The 22966-nt window shown below is 45.7% G+C and overlaps 1 protein-coding gene across 7 annotated transcripts in view; it reads right to left on the reverse strand.

Annotated features, from left to right (window-relative positions):
- Positions 1 to 22966, reverse strand: part of MICAL2 (microtubule associated monooxygenase, calponin and LIM domain containing 2) — a 132782-nt gene that overhangs the window by 17093 nt on the left and 92723 nt on the right. For all 7 annotated transcript variants that reach the window (XM_080404614.1, XM_080404613.1, XM_080404612.1 and 4 more), the window contains 5 exons: positions 17831 to 18023; positions 13882 to 14054; positions 12583 to 12657; positions 8495 to 8592; positions 4959 to 6321 (listed from right to left, as the gene is read on the reverse strand). In XM_080404614.1, the coding sequence (XP_080260740.1) occupies positions 4959 to 6321; positions 8495 to 8592; positions 12583 to 12657; positions 13882 to 14054; positions 17831 to 18023 (1902 nt within the window). The remainder of the gene's footprint in view (positions 1 to 4958; positions 6322 to 8494; positions 8593 to 12582; positions 12658 to 13881; positions 14055 to 17830; positions 18024 to 22966) is intronic.

Raw genomic sequence — 22966 nt, forward strand, 5'->3', positions numbered from 1 at the left:
ATAGCTACAGAAAAGATCTCAAAAACGTATGTTTTTTCCAAATATTAACTCAAATTTTTTGGACTTGGCCTTTCTCTTTCTGGCCATCTAATTCCTTCAAAATTGGAGGAATTTATTATTTCTTTCTTAAGTACTCTAGTGTCTCCCTATCTTCCAAATTAACCTGTTACACTAGAGCTTTTCCTCCCCAGCTAACATGACTTTGGATCATGAGGAACAGTCAGCCATAGTTTTAGTTCTTAATTATAAAGGGGAAAGGAACAAATATTTCTGAAATCTTTATTAATCTAATCTTGATTTCCACCTCACAGTGGCTACTAGGAGTTTGGTCAAGAAACCTTTCCAGCTTACCTGATTTACAGCTGTCAAATCACATGAAACTGAGTATTAATTACTATTTTTATTAATTGTTATTGAATCTGACAGTGTCACACAACACACTTCAAAGTGCAAAGCTGGAGGAAACCTCCAATTCTTGATATTGGTACTTGGTATCCAGGTATGTGTATGTCATAAGAGATAAGAAAAATGGCATCCATAAAATTAAAACTCCTTCCTATGACAGTGTGTTACAGCCTGGTAATCCAAAGGTGAGTCTCAAAGACACTTTGCTTCGGCCTAAGCATGCTGCCATTGAATGTCATCAGTGGTAAAACCCTTGCTGTACTCAGAGGGATCAAATGACCGAAGTCCAGCACTTTTAAGAACCCCTCTTATCATGTAAATCTAACGGACTGGCTTTCCTAGGAAACTTGAGGTCCTCTGCACAAAGAGGGAGGTGTCACATGAAGAGATTAAGAAGGTAATACCTTCTGTTTCGTGTGGGAACACTGCTGGTTATCCTGGAGATCTATAGGGGGGAAAAAAACACCAAACCACCGCTACTGTCACTCCGCATGTCACAGCTCACCTCCCTTTCCTGGGGTGTTTTTGTGTCACGGTAATGACTGCAGTCTAAATACACGGAAAGCCTTGGAGCAGGAACTGGTTTTATAACATAATGTTATGTTAATCTGTTGGCTTCCTCTCTAAGTGTCCAAGATTGCATGGTTTTATAAAGTCATCGGAGTTAATCATGACCACTTTAAGTATTTCAGTGTTTTACAAAAGAAAGAGGCAAAGCTACATATATCTCCTAGGACACTGATGTCCCAAATCAGATGGGACTTGGCATGAAGTAGGAGATTAAATGAAAGGACGGAAGAAATCAAGAGTGGGCTTGGCTCTTTGGCTTCACCTCTCTGCTTCTCCATAGATTTCTCATGTGCTTTTAGGTATGTAATTTAATCTTGTAGTGCCTCAGTTCCCCTTCTAAAACATGTAATCACTGAGATAAGTGTCCTAGCTGACAAGAACATCACAAACACAGACTTTCAGTGGTACAAAGGTGCAGTAGTGGGAACCACATATGAACCTGAAATATTTAAAACAATCTCTTTTCAATCTAAAAGTGCACAAAACCAGCAAAGTGAGTTCATAACATATCTACTTTTCTCATCAGCTGAGCTGTTGTCCTGCTTAATGAAGGGAGCCATGTAAAGCCAGTCACAAACTTGAGTTATAACGACTCTCATTTAAGGGGCGATTCTAGGAATGTTTTTCACATGACCCCTACTCTGTCAGGGACAGAAATATTCCTTCCACATCTTCATTGCTACAAGAAGCAAACCCAGAGCCACAAACATCTGCCAATACCCAACCGCATTTACGGACTGGTCTGTAAGTCAAGAGTAACCTAACCCCTGGATCCACTACTAAGTCTCATTACAAACACTGCTGACTGCAACTCTCTCAAACAGCCTGGCTTAGCTCTCTTCTTACTGTTGTTTTTCTGTGGTATTAATGATTTTTAGTATCTCTAACTAACATGGCGCTTTGGCATTTTTCTAAATTTCAAAAGGGCAAGTAGGGTTAGGAGAGAACAGTTAACCACGTGATCAATCAATTTTATTGATCAAGTTTTTTAGGTTTCTTTAATTGCAGGTTGGAACACAAAGGAGGAATTAAAGGACAAAGATATTCGTGTAGTCAATAAAAAATCCGGATTTGCACTTAAAAACACCAGTGTGGCTATTTGGGGACATTTGTATATTTTACAAGAAAACTTAGGAGTTTGGGATTTTTTAAAACCAATCTCTCACTGAAAACAGTACACGAACCCCTATTACTTCAGTAAAATTTGTCTAGGTCCCACACAGGTAGTCTGTGCAGCCAGATCTCTGCACAACCCCAGATTTGCAAGTGTCTCTGAGGAACAGCTCGTATGAAACAGAAAGAAAGCGTTAGCCAGAAAGCCTTTAGACCAGGTCTGCATTTCAGAAGCTGGAATGACCTGTATGGAAGGTATAACTGCAGGTGTAAGTTTGACCAACAGGCAATCAATCTGCTGCTGAGTAATTAAGATCTCTGCTTCCCTATGCTGAGCTTCAGCTGGTGGCTGAACACTCGGCAGGAAACAAGAAAAGGACAGAATATAGTTTTAGTTTGGACAGACATCTGGGTCTGAAATGCAGAAGTCATCAGCATAGAAAAGACATCTTGACGTGTATTTGCAGAAAGATGAGCAACATAATGTAGAAGTATATGTGTAGGGTGAGACTGAAGGTCCTTCCAGCCTGTCTCCAGCAATGGATGTCTAAAAGGAATGCTATAGGTAGCGGGCAGTCATATGTGATTCCTTCCCTTAACACTCACGCAGCCTCCAAGCATTTTTCAGTTCAGGAACTTTCTAAATAGGAAGCGGTTTCTAAGCATTTGGTTACTCCTCAGTGGATTTCTCTTCAATGAGCTTGCCCAGTCTCATCTCAAGCCCATGGACTTTTACCACCCAGCTCATTATTTGGCTCCACGTGCCAACAGCCCATCGAGGGAGAAAACATCAGCATAATGTAAGATCAACCATACTTGCACAGAACAAGTCTGTCTGGCCTCAAATAGGATAGAAAACCCCTACTGCAGCAAGCCAACAGGAGTAGGAGAAAAAGCCTCATTAAACTAGTTTCTGCAAGATCCTGGGAGTATTTTTATTTTTTTTTTAGAAAAGAAATTTTTCGAGATTCATGATAAATTTCAAGAAAGAAAAATAATGACATATAATGTGGGCTAAAGCTTGTCATCAGTTCATGACTGGAGTTTGCCAAGCCTGGGCCTCAGACAAATGCCAACATGAGACAGAAATGCCATTTCAGAAAGCCAAGCAGGACTTGGCTCTTTACCAGCTTGATTTACTCAAATATGAATGTTTGGAAAAGTTCAGGAAGCTGCAATGTTGAAACACTGAAGACAGCAGATTACTGGGCAAATAGCTAGATCAAAGCTGCATTTTTTTGCTTCTGAACAGACTTTGCAATGCCTATATTCAATAATTATAATAATTTAATAATTCCTCTTTTGGCTTGCACAGCAGAGGAATGCAACACATATTAAACCAGCATGGGTTTTTTTCCCCCAAATATTTAAAATACAAATAAAGTATAGCATTATTCAAACCTAACAAAAACTTTTCCCATTTTAGTAGGAACACAACATACCAATTATTGTAATATATTTAGTTAAGAGCAAGTCAGCTTGGCTTAGTTGATGGGTCATGACTAAGTAAGTAAAGACTCAGAAAAAGCCTCCCATTTAAGACCACAGCATGACAAGTGTAAACTCTAGCAACTCCCTGTGGTTTCAGTGCAGTCCTTCGCATCCTCTGCCTCAATGGGGACGCCTTGTTTTGCAAGTTGTTAGATAAAGGATGCTCCAAGAATCCAACCAAAAAATTCAGGAATGAGGGCAGGAGTTATTCTGTGGATTTTAATGAGCTTCAGATCAAGGCTCTTATGCCTACTGTGTATCTTCCTCACAGAATGTAGTAGTTCTGAAGCAGGAAGGATGCAAAAAGGATCTGGCAGCTCACTGGGAACATTTTGGTGACTTGGTATTTTAACATACATATTGTTATTCTAATGCAGTACAGCAGCAATTTTGAGGTTACAGTTTGGATTGCAATTTAATAGAGTAAGAAACAAACAGGTATGTCAATAAAATTCAGTAGATTATGTAGTTAAATAACTGTGACTTTCTGCAGTGGGCTAGTGGAAAGATGGATCACGGTGAAAGACAGGTGGTTGCAGCTCTCATACCTCATATTTCATGCCTGAAACTGTGCTACACTTAATTCTTTCTGAGCCTATGCTCAGATTACTCAGATTGCTCTTTGTCTGACATCAATATTTCTTAGGCTCGTCTGCAGTTTTAATACTAACCTTGTTCTTGCCAGCAAGCAAACATGAAAATTGATGCCTTTTAATCACTGCCCAAATAGACTCACAAGTAGGTCAGAGTAGGTCAAGAAGGTCCTATCTCCTTTCAAATAAAAGAACAAGGGGATATTAATGACACCGCAAAGCTCCCAAAAGTATGTCTACAGTTCAGTCACTGCAACAGCAGACAGAGCTGAAGAGACACCTGCTGAGAAAGCACATACACAAAGCAAAGCTTGCTACCGCAACCATATTGCTTCAGTCTCTGAGCTCCTTACAGAAAGGGTAGCAAACGTGCTCTACGCTGCACTGGAGTTTTCAGTGCTCATCCTCAAGCTTGCCTGCTGTACTATCCCTTCCGTAACACACTCAGTGTCACAGCAGCAGCTGCTCTGCACACCATCCCACTCTGCCTCACTGCTTCTTCCACCTTGGTGAGTATATTTTCCTGACCCAAACACATCTGAACAGCAGTAAGCAGCAAACTTGGGTCCAGTGTGCTGCGCGCTGCTTGCAGATCTGCTCTGCTCCCCTAAACCAGAAGCAACTCCTAAACCTTAATCAGAATATGTATGAAGTCTTCCTATGTAGAAAGTAGCTATAAAGTAAACATAGCATACAACAGATATGTGTTTGCATGATCACACACAGGTCTTTTAAATTTTAAGTGCTATTACATAACAATAATAATAATTCCACTCAGGTCCTCACCTGTGGAAGGATAACATAGCCTGTCTTCTGGAGAATGGTTCTTCATGAAAGGCAGGGATGACACAACGGAACTCCCTTCTCTGTCATGAACTTTACTTCTCAGTCTATCGAAGAGTGACCCTATACTACCCTTCTGTTCAGAGTCATCCAGATTGTCCTTGGAGGTGTTCTTGGGCTCTGGAGATGAAAGAAGGAAGTACTTTTCATTACATATAATCACTTCATCCATAGGAGCCCCTGGAGGAGTCTCTTTAAAGGTAAACTTTTCTAGGAGTCCTGGGACATCCTCCATCCTAGTGCAAGACGATGTCTGAGGTATACTGGTTCTCTGGGAAGGCCTGGTGTGAGGACTGTAGACTGGGAAGGATACGTCCTCACTGTAATCCCTTAGCAATTTCTTTTCAGAGCCGACAGAAAAATTAGATGAATTTGAGAAACAGCTCCCATTTCCTAAATATTGTCCTGCCCTCTCCCCTACTTTAAGCTCCTGTGGCTGAGTGTTACTTGCTCTATTGTTGTTACTGTTCATTTGGCTTAGGGAATAACCAGGAGTACTGGGGAAGCTGAAGAAAGCTTGTTCTGTTGAGGCTTTGACTTTGCTGTCTAAGTCCTGCTTTAGTCCTTCTGGAGACATGGTTAGAGGCTCCAAAATGGACCTTTTGATAGCATTGGCTATGAGCCTCAGTGGTGATTTGGGCCGGCCCGCTGCGTGCTCCCTGGCAACTGCATCTGGACTCCTCAGAACATCTTTAGTATCAACTGGCAAAGCTGGTGGAGCATCATCTGCAAATAAGTGAGGCACAGGACAACCAGATTGTTTGAACACGTCTTTTCTCCAGTCAGCATCCTTTTCCTCTGAAGTCCACAGCACTCCTTTGTTTGGACAGCCTGGACTGGTTCTGCCTAAGTCTTTCCTTTTTGAATCACACGACGAGGGTCGCTGTTGAGTACAAAGCACTAGCCTCTTTTTTGCCTCCTTTAATTCTTGCTCAAGCTTTTCTTCTGGGTGCCGTGTATTTTTGCCATCTTTCTCTTTCAAACCCAGAGATGACAGTGCTTTTGTCTTCCTATTAAAATCTTCTGGTTCAGAGGTATATTTCTGGGGTTTTTCCTTCCAGCCCTGGGCTCTGTATGTCTTAATGTCACTATCCATATCTTCAGGCTCAGAAAGATCAGTAGCCAGAGTCCCATTCCCAGGAGGGGTCCATGGAGAACCTCTGGTGCTGCTCTGAGAAGGACAATGGGACACATAGAGACAGATGTCTTCGGGCATCTCTCTGGCTTTTTCTTTTCTTTGAAATACTGGGCTGTAGGGTTTGAAATGTCCTCTTGTAACTTCTGGTGGTTTCTTGTAAGAAGCCAGCTGTGAATTGCATTAAAAAAAGATTATTTTAGTGGTAGAAAAACACAGTTTAGTATATCTTTCACTTCATATAATGTTTTAATCTTAATTTAATACTAATAAACCTAATATTTAATTTATATACATACACACGTATAGATGATAATGCAATAAGAAGAAAAGCATTTCTCCCTAAAGAGTTAGTATTTCTCTAGGAGTGGAGATCTAATACCACTTGAAATGTTAATAGTCTAAAAATAATGCTATTCATGCTAAGAATCTGTCATATCTTTATGAACTGCCTTTAATATTTTCCTTCGAAAGTAACAGTCCTATCTAAAGGAGAATAAACAAGAGCAGATCTGCTTTGTTCTCCTGCGTGTGTTCCAGTTGCACTACCTTAGAGTTTCCAGCAAGCACAAGAGACTATCATCCACCCTCTCTAACTGCTTTTATAATATTACATGCTTACATAGCACACTTAGGATTGAATGATGTGACCCAGAAAAGACTGTAAATTCCAAGATGGTACTTTTAAACAATTCAATTAGTTCTCTCCTATGATTATTTTTCCTTTGGTGAAGATTTAAATTCCTTACTCTAGCCACCAAAATCTTCTGCTGTAGATAGTAACAAGGATAAATGTCTACATTATCTAGCCAGTAGGCTAAAACTAGTGTATTTTCCTTCTTAAGAGGGAGGCGTTTTATCCTCAATGCTGCGGGATAACGGATGGTGTGAATATTCAATTCCTGTTTCCACTTATGTGCCAGATTCCCAAATTCACGCAGGTGAAGCCATTAATCTGTCTGACTTCTCATTTCCCAGAAGCATCAGGAGTAAGGCAATAATAATTATTCCCTGTTCCACAGTTGCATTTGATGACCAAAATAAATATTGGCCAGGATCTCAGATAGAAATACATGAGAAAAACCAATAAACAAATAAACAAACACATACCCTCTTAATCCTCTCTCTTTAGAGTAAGAAAAAGGTCAGTAAGCACTGCTTATAGAGTGGGAGCTGCACAAAATCACCTCTCCTCATGCACAGCGTGGCCAGGCAGCATTGTGCAGCTTCACTCCCCTGGGACATTGCCTTCCTGGCCCTATTGTCCTGGACCGGATTTCAACTACCACCATGGACATGGGAGACTTGATTTTTTTTCTAACACAGACCCTGAGGTCAAGGAGTTTTAATCACATTTAACCCAAGGGTGAGGACAACAGGCTAGGACATGGAGGCCATGGACTGGTTCCCATTCCGCCCAGCTCTGAGTCCAGGGGATGTACTGCCCTTTGCTCGGGATGATTGGTCACGACTCCTGCTTCAGCGCTGCACTTATGGCAGGCTCACCCTTCCTCAGCCTTAAAAAAAATATACTAATTAGAAAAAAGCAGAAAATACAGTGGAAATCCTAGGTCCTGAAGGAAGCTGAAGATGCTGCTGAGCTGTGGGAGGTGTGGAGCCAAGGGCCTGCTGCAAATTAAGAAAAGTAGTCTTCTGCCCACTGGATGCAAGGGGTAAACATTAGACAGGGGCACACCTACATCTAAAGGCTGTAACAGCCTGAAATCCCCCCACCTCTTTGACAGATTTCCTATGTGAGCTCTTACCTCAGCTCCCACATTTGCTCTCCAAGGTCAGTGCTGGCACTTGCCTTTTGTCCAGCGATACACAACGATCAAGTGGCACTTAAACCACTCAAATGTGATACCCTTTCACCCTGCCACTGCTTGTACATGGCCTTGCCCAACATGCCACATGTTTCCACCTAGCCCTAGGAGCATGTGGGCAGACCAACAGCCAGCTTGGAAGCAGCAGGGGGCAGAGGTTTTGGGGGATTCCCACCCCTTTGGGCAGAAAGTGTGACACAAAGGATATTTCAGCAAGGGCAGGGCAGAGTGGTGGTGCCTACATGCTGACTGATGCAACAGATTAGTGCCTAATTCTCAATGTGATCAAGGTCAGAGTCCCATAGCACATGGGACTTAGCTGCATGTTTTGGGGATGTTTATAACAGAACATCAAAGTCTCTTCCCTGCGTACAGCACAGGCATAACTCCAACTTCAGCGGTTACTGCGAAGACCAAAACTATTTGAAAGAGCAGAGGATGCTCTGACAGCCTGCTGAGAGCAGACATGCCCCAACAGTAGCTACACTTGTTTTGCTCTGCACAATTTTCCTTCATACCTGTGTTTGGGAGTGATCCTCCCCAGGACCAGTTTGACAGCTGGCTGAGCTGTCCTTCCAGTGTAGCCCTGGTTTCTTGCTGGACAGTAGAGGGAAGCCTGCCAAAGACACAAATTTTGCTGTCACACTGGTATTGGTTTTGTCTTAAATAAAGTTTGCAATTGAAGAATGAGAGTAGAAAATTAAACAGTCATCTGGATACAGTTGTACCCGAGGAGCTGACCTACACTAATGAAGTTTATGGCCTCATGCACATGTGTGTGCATGCTGTGCCAAACATGTTGATATTTTCAGCGGCAGACCTGAACTGCTTCTACTTTTTGGCTGGATGTAGTGAAGCAGCTTTTGAGTTCCAGGAAACTTTCTGGAAAACCAGCCCTTTTCAGAGGGCTTTCTGGAGCAGAGGCAGTCAAAACAACCAGTGACTTTCGAAGCTTTGGGTAGTTCCGAGAAATGAAGAAAACTAATGACTTCTGAGAGGGCTGTCCAGCAGAATGGGGAAAAAATGGGAAATGCAACCACCTGCAGGCAGTAAGGACAGAAATAATCCTGTGGTCTCCCAAGCCAGGCCAACACACCGCATGCTGGGGGCTCTCCTAGGATCAGGCAAAGTAGCTAATTGCTAAAGGCCTTGAACCAAAACCAGCACAGACAGACAGACCTGCTGGAAGCAAAAGTAGGGAGGTAACTTGCACCTGAAAGGAGTCAGGAGAGCTCTCTAGTATTTGTGCCTATGGCAATTTTACATAATCAATAATCTTTGGACAGAACAAAAGTATCACTGAGCCAAGATATTACCATGTCAAGGTATAACATGACAAGTATATTTAAATCTGAATTGTTAACTCCCAAACCCAGTTATTAGTTCTGAAACCCACAAAGGTTCCCAAAGCAAACTTTCATTCTTCTACACAGGGATTAAAAGCTGCATAAGGACAAAAGCCACACCAGAGAGAGAGAAGACAGTTCCTGCATATGGACTTCAGAAAAGACAAGCCAGGGAGAAAGGCCAACTTTCCTTTCCTCTCAGTGCCTCACCTATTCGTTCCCAATCTTGATGTAATTTGTTACATTTGGTCAAGAATGGAGGGAAACAATGCGCTGGTGTTTGTTAAGGAACTCCCACAGGGACTAGCAACCCGGGGCTGACCTTTATATTCTCTGAATTGAGCTATAGGAAAACATAGGAGTCCAGAATTCAAATTAAAAAATCCCACCATCATCCGTACAAGTGAACCAGGGAGGTTTAGCCTGATCTGCTAAAGCCCTGAGTCTTCTCACACAGCCCAGCACATTGAGGGGAAACGCAACTACTGGAGCACCAACAGCTGAAACACTGATGAGGGCATAAAACCCACAGCCCAGGGGTCTGCAGGGTAATGGCATGTGCTCGTGGGGAGAAGCACTTCCCATGACCGCTCTTGTGGATGTGCATTAGCTCACATGGACAGGGCCTGCACATGCGAGAACATTGCTTTGCACAAAGCCACAGCTTGCTCTCTTTCACAGAGTTAATGGATTTATTCCCACCAAGACACTGAAAACAAATTTGCAGCTTCACATTCAAAACAGGATTTAAGAGGAAAAAAAAAAAAAAAGAAGTTCCCTAGGGCACTGTTCATGAGCTACTTGGCCCAAAAAGCTATTCCAAATGACCAAGAGAAATTAAGAGCACCACATTCCCTGTAGCTGTGTGACAGGGATTAAAGATTTTGAAAGGTAATATCCCGCTCTGAGCCTTTCAGCCAATATAACCATGACACTGATTTCATTTCCTTGGCTGCGTACCTTGTGCTGTTTATGAAACATATGTGTTTTGGGAAATAAATCTGAAAAGGAGACAGATTTTTCTTTCATGTGACTGATGATCACATGAATTCTTGTAACCAAATATTAAGTATATTAAATATAGAAACTAAGATTTACAGTGTTCCTCCAGAGAGTAGAAAAAGCCTTTATTCTGTTCCCAGTATATGCTGAATGCGCTTTACACCTCGTTTTAGCAGCATGCTTGAGGTTCAAACAAATTCATGTAGCAGTCACTTCCCTCTCAAAGGCCTTTAGCTCCCTCTAGAGCCCTCTGGAGACACACGGGAGAGTTTAATAAAATTATGGGGAAATTAATTTGCAACGATTAAGTCATGCACTTGCTGAGAACAAGCTGATAATGAGTCAAAATTAAGAGTTATCCTTGGTCTTCTCTTCTTTCCCCTCTCAAAGTCTTTCTTTCCTCCTCCCCTCGCCAAACCTGGAATAAGCATCATTTTTGTTCGATCTTTTAAAAACAGATCAATTAAGGCAAGATTTGAAACCCAAGCCTTTGGTGAAGCCAACCACACAGATGCCACGAGACTTTCTGAAGGCACCCTGCCCTGCCTCCCCATCCTGGGCATGGTACAGCCTTCCCCTGGGTGGGACACCCCGTGCAGCTGCTCCACAGAGGCTCTTGGAGCGTGGCAAGTCCCCACGCCTTGGAGGTGTGGCGAACCCCAGGGAACACAGTCCCATCGTGGCTCATCTCCCTGTCCACCTGCCACAGCTGCCTCTCTGGGGATAGCCCATGGCAGGGGGTGGTTTGCTGTAGTTGAGCTTGGTGGGAGCATCCTTTCAGGACCGTGAAATAGCCCTGTGCATCTGCTATGGAAATTTACTGAGTTATCCCAGATGTGTGGCACTGGGGGCTCCAAGGGACCATGGGGTCAGTAGGGACAGTGTTCACACACACTGGCAGGCAACTGACTGGGAGGCGAGCCCAGTGCCAGGACGGAGAGGTGCAGCTTGTCTGCTCTGTTGAGATACAAAATTTCATCCCACAGTGGGTTCTTGCAAATGATCTTACAGCTTGTTTGTGCATTCAAACCAAGCAAGCTGAGATGCCTCTGCTTGAACGCTGGGCCCATAACAGACACAGGGATCCTCCTTGTTTCAGGAGCAGAGCCTTAACTCCTCTGAAGGCAACCAGGACTCTGAGCAGCAGCAGAAATCCCCCTCATTGCAGAGGGCAGCTGAGGGCAAGAAAGCGGCTGTCACCACCATTCCCCAAAACACGCTGTCTCCATGCCCAGAAACTGTGGCATTTGGTCACATGCACAAATCCCTTCTTTCCACTGCTGCAGATTAGTGTTTTATACATCAGGCTGTCAACATCCCAGTCTAACAGATATGACTGCATTTCTAACAGAGTTTTGAGAGGGTTTGGGATGCTGGTAAGCTCACCCAGCTCCCATACTGGTATGATCAATCCTGGCAGCAGGTACCTGCAAGCAGGGACTGGGCAGGCACTGCAATGCAGAGGGGCTGTGCCAAGGCAGGCGGGCAACCCTGTTAGGAGCAGCAGAGGTGTAACTGAAGATGACTGGTTTGATTTGGGACCGCAGCCCAGGAGGAAGATTACCTAGATGCAGTCTCAGCTGCGAGGGGTGAATGCCCTGTGTTTTGGAAGTGAATTGAGCACAGACCTGATCACTATTGAAATCACTGCATTCCTGTGCAATTCCACAGGCAGAGACAGGTCAGCCCAGACCAAGTAAAACTGCTAGAGAACAAGAACTCTAACACTTATTTTCACCAGCTCACCTCGTGGGATGGCTGCTAGTACTCTCTCCCTTTCAGCAACCCAGAAACACCACCTGGTTTTCTCCAACAAAAAAACAAAAAACAAAAAAAAAGAAGAGGCGATAGAGCAGCGGTAGATGGGTATAAATAGGCACCTCCAGGAGCATTTCTAATAAGTGATGGTCACCATGTTATACCCAGCATTGCACCTAATAAAAAACAATCAGTGCAGGCAGGGCTAGAGACAGAATACACAGATCTGGTATAGGGGTGCATGTTCTCAGCTGGAGAATTACAGCGGACACTGCTTGCTGGTGGGTGTACTCACATAGGGAATAGTCACACAGAAAGGGAATTTCATCTTTTGAGGACAAGAAAATGCAAAAGAAATATTTGGTGCATTTTAGATCTCTGTTTTCTCACCTAGTGACTCAAAAAAATTTTAAAGGAAAGAAGGAGGAACACATTTAAGAGATAGGAAAACAGAAGACAGCACACATAGAAGACACAATCACTTCTTGGGCTTTACTCACTTGTTTGCAGTTTTCTCCTCCAATTCTGATACTTATTTAATGCTGTGGTGTGAAAACTGTTGGCTCTCTGTAACGCTGAACAGAAACAGAAAAGTCACGTGGTCACCTAAGGTAGCAAAAGTCAGAGAGCGAAGACAGAGATAGGAAAAAAAGAAAAGGGGGGGAGAGAAGGCCCCCGGTGGAGAGGGGTCAGTTTCCCAGCCAGCCCCGCGCCGTGCCCGTGCCGCTGGCCGGGAGGGGGCAGCGCGCACCCACCGCCCGCCCCACTGCAGGGAGAGGCTCCAAGGAGGCGGCTCCGGCAGCCCTCCGCGCTCACCCCTACACCCCGCTGCCCGCAGGAGAGGGGACAGGATGAAACGGTAAAACCGGAGGGATGCTGTAATGCAGCTGGGTGAGGATGCAGGGCTGAGAGACAGGCTGCTCATGAAGATCTAGATAACTCGGCTGGCACAGTGGGGAGGAAGGTGATGGTGCAGAGGGAGGTGACCTTAGCAGCCAGGAGTAGGGGAGAACATGACATTGAGGAGGAAAAGGGATAAAATCCTCCAGTGACTGCATGGGGTCACATGCTGCTGGGCGTGCTTTGAGGTTTGCTGCTGTCCTTTTTTTGCCCTAAACTAGGGCTTTGTTCTTCAAGAGTCAACTTAAATTACTGTATGAAGTCCCCTCTTCCCTGTTTGGATTAAAAATGCATATATGGATGTGGGGGTAGTGGGGGAAGGGAAGAAATGAATGCTGATGGCCTTTTATTTTCTGCAAAACAATTGCTTTTGCTGTTTTAGCACATCTTTTAGTTCTGACCTTCAACTCCAGAAAGGAGATCCCATTTGGAAGCAGACTGTTCTTAAACCTCTCCCCACCTCCCTGCTAGCTATATGCTTTCCTCCTTGTGTTTCACTGGAAAGAAAAACTTTAAGCAGCTACTGATAGAAATACAACTTGAACGAAGCAGAGCTCTCTAGTGCTTCCCAACATCACCCTTGCTTAGGCAATACCGCAGCTATTGCATTGACTACTAATCACTTCCAAACTTTCACTAGTGGGAAAATATTTATCCCACCCCTGCAAGCTAAGCACAAGGCACAGTTACTCCAGGTTGCCCTGCATCACAGAAATGCTGTTTCAGCAGCTACAGCACCCAAATGGCTGTAACTTTGTTTACAGCCAAAGACACTGTTAAAGGGTAGAACCTGGCCACACTGCTGGCAACACCCTCTGCTCTGAAGCCTCTCCCTCCAGCTCTGACTTCAGCCCTGAGGAGAGGCTGCTGGAGCATCCCCAGGCTGTGCTGTTGCTTACCATCAGCAACTTTGGATGTTTTGGGGCTTTCCTCCAGTGCCACAGGGCTCCTGGCAAGTGGTGCCCACCTCTGGACAGAACTCGGGCAGGCAGGGGGCTCCGGCAGCAAGGTCCGTCCTTCACTCACTTCAGAGTTCAGTAAGTCACCATTAAAATCAGACTCCAGCTCAGAGCTAGAGGGGAAAAAGGGAAAGATGGAAAGAAAGTGGGACATTTCAGAAGACAAACAGCACGGTGGTATTCATTCCACTTCAGTGCAACGAGCACTGGCATCAGCACTGACAGCAGTGGGGGTCACAGAGAAATAGATGTTTTGCAGCCAGAGATGACATCTTCATTTTGCTTTTTTTCATCATCACCATTACAGGACTGTAATTTGCTGTAGGTGCTACACAGCTGAGATACCCCTATTCCCAGCAGACTTCTGCTGCCAAGACTTGCACTCACAGCCACTACATTCAGCACCTGGAATCAAACTGCTGCTGAGAGAAACTTGGGGTGAAACACCACACTGCTTGGTTAGCAGGGACGAGCCCTTCTTTCTGCAAGGCTGTACAGCAAGATGAAAGAAGGAAAACAACATTTGTGATACTGTAATTGGCCTAGAAGCAAGGCACAAGGGTCAAAGCTACACTTTCCACCTTTTCCCCCACATATTTTTGAAATAAGAGGCATGCCATAGGGAACTGGCAGGAGGCCAAGCACAGGGCAGCCCTAATCTGTCAGGGCAGCCTGCTCCAACTGCAAGGAGGGCTTCATCCATGAATTAAATATGGCTGTTGCCAAATGTCGCCTCATCGCCCATTTGGGACCTGGAACCAGCTCCCCTCTCCAGGCAGCAGTGGCTGCTGAGCACCCATCACCTGGCAAGTGGCAGGGAAGCTGCAGCCCCCTCCTGCAACTCTGATGCCTCTGTGCTAGCACTGCCAGCAGAAGATAAGGCCAAGGAGAGTAAGGAAATGCCTTCAGCAATTTGGAGGAACCCATGGTGGAAATCACGCAGCATCAGCTGTTTCAACCCCAAGGTGACAGATGCACTGGCACCGGGCTGAAAACCTTCTATGCTTATTTTGGTGGTTTCTAAATCAAAACATCAAGCATGATAAAAAAGCACCTTTCAAAATTAAATCTGTGCAGATATATCTGAAAATTAAGAAAATGCATAAGAACGTATTCAATTCAGCATGCAGAAGGACAGACAGCTGTAAACCTGGGGTATTTTGTTCTTTGTATTGCAATGGCATCCTTTCTCACTGCACACTGGGCACCACAGAGAGCCACAGGGAGGGTTTTGAACCACAGCAATAGACTGTGCTTGGTCTTGATCCCACTTCTGAGTGCTGCAGTTCCAGAGGAGAAGGGAGCCTGGAGGAGGGGAGTGAAAATGGCCATCGGCCCAGCAAACAGGGCTTAAGCAAGTTGGAGAAAACTGTAAGCATTAATCTAGGGAGGAGAAGACTGAGTGAAGCTACGTAAGCAACCTTCAAACATGCAAAAGGCATCTACAGGAAACAAGGAAACAAACTCTCCTCATTCTCAGGAGCCACTGGGACAGCCCATGCAATCATGAGTGCAATGAGGCACATGAGCTGATGACAGAGTCAGATTTTGGCATCCCCTTCCTTAAAGGTAATTAAAAATATGCCACACAAGCATGTGTGAATGATGCACACACCATGACCTTGCCTCTGGGCAGGAGAATGACCATTTGAGGTGATTATTAAACCTTTTTTCAATAATCATAGGATTTCTAAAGTCCACACTGTAGGGAACAGACACATCCATGCCTTCTGATGTGACCACATTCCCACTGCCATAAATAAGCACGCTGCTATCCCACTCAGCCTATTTTTAATGCAAACAATAATGCTAACCTAATTAATAGATTTATTGTGAAGATTCATAGTTCTACCTCAAAAAAAGAGGAGGTTACACTGTGAGTTGTCCTGTTGGTGCAGCAGGAGAAAGCTGTTTTGTGTTTATATAGCACTGCCTTGTACCAAGTAAAGATTTATTGCAACAGCCCCAGGCATAGCCCAGTAGGCAGAAGGAAGAAGAGCTAAAGGAAAGGCTGCGGACCATATAAAGCCAGGGTAAATGCCTTATGGGTAGCGCCTGCCAGTCCTGCACGCCTGCTTTGCCCAGATCAAACCACCAGTGCTGGGAGGCCGGGGCCGGCACGGCAGCAAGGATCGCAGCACAGCTCCAGGTGCTTTGCTGTCTTGGTAGGCTGAATCAGAGTGGCCTTAAATTTCACCACTAACACATACTTTTTAGGTGTCTTTCAAGCTGCGTCAAACATACATACATACATACATATATATATATAATGTAAATATATGAAGTCTTTGATAGTTGAGATCCTGTGTGGACAGAGAGATACCACACTGAGATTGGGCAAAGCGCCACACAAAAGGAAAAGAAAAAGACCTGCCATTAACATTGATTGATGTATTTCTGTTTTAAAGAGCAAAATGGTTATTTTCCTTGGCTGGGAAGGAGGTAAGTGCTATAGTATGAGGCTTCGCCTCTGATCTCTGCTTGATAGGTGGTCATTATTCCCGAGTACCTAAAGCCCGAACTGCAAAGCTGTGTCACCCAGCTGGTTGTTTTCCCTGTTCCACCAAGTGCCTCGCAGCCAGTGCAGCAGTGCCATTTGTCACTTGTTATTTCTCTCAGCCCCCCCGCCCCCCTTTTTAGGTAAGGACTGGCCTGCCAGAGCTGTGCGAGGCGAAGGGCACCTGAGCTGCCACAGTAGCAGGAGGCTGACCTCAGAACTGCTGGCACCAGCCACTCCAGTGACAGATGTGGTGTCGCCCCTCGCGCCACATCCCGCTGGCAGGGAACCAGGGGCCTCGCTGTCCAGCCGCGGGTCTGCCGCAGGGAAGGGAGTTGATCCCTCAGATCAGGGGGATTAGCCAACTCTCATCGCTGCCAGGGCGTCACGGGGGTACCATGAGCCAGAGGGTATTAGTGAGGGATACAAGCACACTCTCCACAGAGGGGTCTGTCAAACAGGTAGGAAACCCTTCCCTGAGCTCTTTGTCCCCCATGGGAGAGGAACCCCGGAGAGGTTCGTGCTTCCCCAGACAAGCCCCCAGACCCATGCAGCAAAGCATAAACACTATTTAAAACCACTGCAGGGAACAGCAGAAAGTTGCATTTCTAAAAGCACTGCTCTCCACAGTCTACACACAGCACCACAAAGAGGCATTGAAAGGACTTTAAACATTTGAACAAGCTTCTTTACAGAGCAAAAACTTAGTGTTTGCAACAATTGGCTTTGGGTTGACATTTTTTTTCTTTTCGCTTATTTTCCCCTCCCCCTCTTTTTTAGTTCCAGTAAGGAAAACTGCTTTTCTTGGGAGATACCAATCTAACCTTTAGATAGATTAAACTCCCACAGAATCTTGCCCAGAAAGCCAACATATTCCAATTTGTACACAGAATTCTGGCTTCCTCTGACAGTTCCTCAAAGATCATCCAATTTCAGATTTCTCAGGGGTGGGCAAGCCCTCAGACACCTGGAGAGAGACCCAGGGTGCAGAGCTGCAGGATGATGCCCAAAGTGGGAGGTGGTCACATCACAGGATGCACCTTTTACCACAACACACCCACTGCCCTAATCCCTGAACGAACATTTTTGGTACACGAAGAGTTGAACCCAGGCTGAGGGCTGATCAGGGCAATGTTTTTCTCTCTGATTCAGGCCCCTATGTGGGATGCAAATGTTTGAAGATTTCCTGCGAAGTGAGTCATGTGTCTGGGGGATTTATGGCTGTGGTAAAGAACAATTGTTATTCTGAGCAGTTTATCTTTTTCTTCCCCATGCCCCCCCAGTTGTCAGTACATTCAGTACTATATTTTGTTATATTTTTCCTCAGTGTTACAGAGAAAACCAAGCTGCTCTCACGGTTTTTTTAATAGGCTTACTTGTATTTTAAAGTACCTGCTTGCATCACTGGTGACCATGACTCGGATAGCAAGAAGGTTGTGCTCAGTCATCTCCTCCTCAGGGATGACCCTCACGGTGGCCCACTCAGGAGAAGGGGGTGAGAACCAGCTCTCCAAGTCGTGGCGCTCGGGGATGCTCTTCGCCTTCTTTGGGGAGGTGGGCTCATCAGTTGTGGGCAGGCAGCAGCCTGGGAAAGCACAAAGGCAATAGCAGGGTGTTAGGAGAGGAGGGAGTCCACAGGGAGGGACCTCATCCCTGAGTCCATATGGTCCTTGGCCGTTGCTGGTGGTTTCCGTGTGAGGCCCAATGCTGTCCCCACAAGCACAGGCGAGGTGCACGGACAGTCAGCCTGGCACAGCAAAAACATCCCTTCAACCCCGTACAGCCCTGCTGGGGTTTGTCAGCTCGGATGCAGAGAGAAGGAAACTTCAGGGGCAGCCTCAGCTTTGCAGCTGCAGGTCCTCACTCTGCTCTGGGGGACAGCCATCAGGCTGAATGCCTGGTGGCAGCAGCAAGACATGTACCAGCCACACAAGTAGGGATTTACAGTCTTTTTTCAGGCCCCCAATGTATACGTGTGTGTGGCAGGAGGCAGATGGACCAGCCTTGATTAGGTGGCTAAACCTTCGGCCTTTTGTTGCAACTTTAGGTCAATTTAGAACAGTGGGAGTGAGCAAGCAAAATAAACACAGGCTCTTCAGGTTATTTTTGAGTGTGTACAGCAAATACAGACACTGATTTGCAAGAAGCATCATCATCACAGCAGTTAAACAGCACCATCCCTGAACTTCACATTCAGGCAGGAGGAATAAAGAACAAAGCCAAGCTACCCCTGCTCAGGGGGGATGCCAGGTGGAGCCAAAAAAGGGAGATCATCTCTCCCTGTGAAAACCTTGAATTCTGAGCAACCTCACCTATCCACAACCTCCTGCACACACAAATACAAATGTATCAGCTGCGCAAGTTCCCCTGGGGCTCAGTGCAGAAGGGACAAATGACAAGCTCTGGGAGAGTGGCTTTGCTCGGTTCACCTCCCAGGCGTGATGCTTTCACCGCATTTAATTCAACACTGTTACTTCTAATTTACACCTGTATAAGCAGAAAAAAAAAATCAGACCTGTGACATGGCTTATTTTCTCATGTATTAGAGCACACTATCTAGTAAACAACAATTAAATTCCTCTTTAACTTGCAGCTCCTCCATTTATTGGAGGAGTGCAATCACCCCTGTCCTTCACCTCACAAGGGTTTTTAACTCAAACACCAGGCACTTGCATGGGTTGAACACAGAAAACAAACTCGCCGGGAATAAGAGTGCTACAGGCAAATCCCAGATGCACCAGGAGGATTACATCCACTGCAGAGCCTGAGCGCTGGCCCACAGGCCCCTCCGGAGCAGCGATTCCCCAGCTGCAGCCCCTGCATCTGTGCCAGCCCATCACACATGGCTGTTCATGGTGCCTGAGAGGCAGCAGCCGCCAGGCACTACTGCTGCTGGGAGCAGATGCAGCAGGTACTGCAGGTGCACAACCTGCACTGCGCTCAGATCACTCAGTCCATCTACTGCTGTCCCCTCCCGCTGTTACCATTTCTGTGGAGCTGTGAAACAAGGTCCTCAAAACAAGCTGGGACAGCAGAGCTACGCCTTTATTTCGCATGATTCAGGTAGCTCCCAGCCTCCCCCAGGAAAAGAAAACTGGTGTTCTGAGCTTCTGTACCTCTCCCAATTATTGTTTGTGCTCACCCCCTTTCTATGTTTGCAAATAAGCACCACCGAGGAAAGCTCAGCTGCTGGTAGCAGGGTTGACTGCTCTGCAGATACAATGCTTGTGCTAGCCAGGTGAAGTTCCTTTACTTGTGCTCACAGACCGAATAACATGGATTAGCAGTTGGGTGGGTTTTTTTAGTTTGACTGATTACACTTTTCCCAAGTGTCACAGATCATTGCACTTCCCAAGAGGCTGTGGTGAGCTCTGGCTTTTCATCCTTCATAAAAGTCAATGTATTTTCTTGGCTTGAAAACTCCTCAAGACCTCACTACTCACAACAGCTTTTGTGTGTTTGGGTTTGGGGTTTTTTTTCCCCCAATTCTCCTACTTTCTACGTACAAAAAGCCAAGGAGGATGAAGGAGTGGCTTGCTCCTTCTCCAGAGCAAGATTCTCCCATGTGAAAACACGTGCTCAGGCTCTATGTCCAGCTCACTAGCACTGCAGCAGCCACGTGTTTCTTGACTGCAGAGATTTTATTTCCTTTGGGAGATGGAGGAAATTCATCCCTCTCTGATTTTTATGTCTGACTTCTACTTTGGCCCAGCCAGGCCACCCACTCCAAAGCTGCTCGTGGGCAGTGCACAGCAAGCCCAGCAGTGTTTGGGTGTGCAGCGTGGGAGTCCAGAGGTCAGTGGAGCACAACTGCCCTTTCTCACACAAACCCTCCTGGAAATGGCCCTCTCCCCCCCGAGTTGGGCTGGACCACAAACGTGCCATTTCTACTCTCCAGAAGAAAAGTAGAAAGCAGCATTGTAAGCCAATTTGTAAAACCCAAATCCTTCAACTCAACTTTCTCATTAAAAGATGCTGCATTTTATATGAAAATCACAGCAAGCAAAACTCTTGCCAGCTCTGTCTATAAACTTTGTACCCATGCTGGCAACAGAGCGCTGCCCAAGGTCACTGCAAGCAGCTGATAAAGTCAGTTTTGCCATTTGCTTGCATGCTCAGTATGTATTCTCTTCCCATGCCGCACGTTAATGCTTTCCCTGCCACGTTAACAGGAAAGAGGAGAAAACATGTTTATGACTAACAGACACACAGCTGGAGAGCATCGAAACCCACAGACAGACTACCTAAAATGATTCCCAGCGTGGTTTCTGAATGCAAACAGCTTTTTAGTCAAGTCCCTCTGCAACAGTCTGTTTCACACGCAGTTTTCAATCATTACAGACATAACAGTCAGAGCTAGTGAAGGACATCAGGATGTCATCCAGGCCACTGCATGAAGGTGATGGATGGCACCATCACCTCTCTGTGAGGAGTTACATTTCTGTGTGGGGTTTTTTTGGGGGTGTTTTTTTGGTATCATGGTATCTCTCCTTCTTGAATTCTGCACTTAGCAGCTGACCCTCTCAGTAATCTGTTCAACAGCTGAGCCCTTTCTGAACAAGTTTGCATTCATAATGATGCTAATTGGGTTTAAGATCAGCATCCTGCATTAGCATCCACCTCTATGTAGTGAAAGATATTCCTGCCCATGGCAGGGGAGGTTGGACTAAATCTTTAAAGGTCCCTTCCAACCCAAACCACTCTAGGATTAGAAAGCAAACCCACTCCTTACTAATATATTCAAACAATATTTGTATTGTGACCTATAAGGTTGATTAAACTACATTGCACTCAACTCCATAAAAGCAGAAACTGGACCACCTCAGTGTTTCAGTGCATGGGACAACCACATGTGCACACTAGTTTAAACACTGGCTTACACATTCTGCAGGACATTTGAAAAGATTAAAGTTAGTACTGCTGTTTCTCATTGCAGGGCTGCACCTTAAGTAACAGGCTCAAACAAAAGGCAAAGACCTCCCAAACAGCTACGTGTCAGGGTTTTTTGGGAGGCTCCGATGATGTTACACAATTTGATTGGTGTCTCCTAAAAAGCAGCCTTTCCTGCAGCTCTACACTGAACCCCCTGCTCTGCAGGTGGGCACTGCATGGTGAAACACAGGCTGGCAGGGCACTTTGGGCTCCTGCAAGAGAGAGATTTCATCCCCTGAGAACAAGGGTACAGACCAAGCACAGAGAGCAGGGACAGGCTGCTGCTGGATTCATGTAAACACTGCGGAGGAAGAGTGTGGCCAATTCAAACAAAAGCCTGGAGGCTCCGCAGGCCTGCAGTCCACCTGGCAATTATTACCTGCCTCTCCACTGCAGTGCAAACAAACCCAACCAGCCATCAGCCGTGACTCCACCACTGGCCATCGCTGCTGTTAATTTCAAAGGACTGTTAAAAAGGAGAAATATGATCTGATCTAAACAAGGACTTTGAAAAGAAAGCTGCGACTTCTTTAAAGCTCATATTTTGCACAAAAATATGAGAATGGCTGTCTGAACTAATTTTTCCTAAATCAGCCCAAAGGCTGATTACACAAAGGTGAGGCATACATTTATGCTCCCAGACAGATGCTAGGCTAAATAAGAAGCAGCTCTCGTACCTTCCCATTCCAGCTAGAAGCCTCACAGTTCTCCCTGCATCCTGGACAGCCACCCATCCCTGCAGTACCAGCAGCCAGGTCCTTAGCAAGATGTCAGCACAGTGAGGCTGAGCAGGAGAGCACCAATTTTTTGGAAATCTGACTCCAGGGTGGAAACCAGGCTCTAAACCTCAGTGCCCTGTTTCCCATCACACTGCAGGTTGAGATTTAAGACCCTCTAGTGACCACTGCAATTAACTGGTCATGCACCAGCCTGGCTGACAAACCGGCCCTTGGGGACGAGGCAGACGGAGCCTTGCTGCAGGCTGAGCTGTGCTCAGGCAGGGGATCGGCCCAAGTTGTTTGGCACTTCTGGCCACATTCAGCAGCCACCCCCACCACCTCTGCTCTCTGGGGAAACTCAAGGTGCTGCAGAAGGATTGAGGGGGACACTCAGCTGCTACATCCAAGGTGACAATTCCCACATAAACTGCAAGATATCCAATTTTGCTAGTGCTTGAGTTCTTTCATAAGTCTGTGCCTGGCTGTACTTACCACGTTATCCCACGTCTTCACCAGAGGACACAAAAGTGGCCCTACTGCTGTTCCCAAAGGGGAAGGGGTATGTGGGTAGACCAAGCCACTCATCTGGAATTACCCAGGCAGCCTCTGCTGCTGCAGACACCTCCGTGGCCAGCCAGCACTCTCGTTCCTCATCAGGTTTCCTCCCCAGGACAAGAGATTTTCTACTAGAAGCTAAGAGGCTGAGTCAGAGGAATTGAACTTTATAAGATAAACACATACAATGTAAAAGCTAAAGAGACATCCGCCCTGTGGGACAGATAAGGGCACAGCCCCATTTCCTGCTGATGTAAACTGGTGCCGTGCCACTGACCTCCGTGGGGCAGCACCAGATGTTATCAGAGGAGAACTCAGTGCT

This window comes from Falco punctatus (genome assembly GCF_963210335.1).
Source record: "Falco punctatus genome assembly, chromosome: 10".
NCBI lineage: Eukaryota > Metazoa > Chordata > Aves > Falconiformes > Falconidae > Falco > Falco punctatus.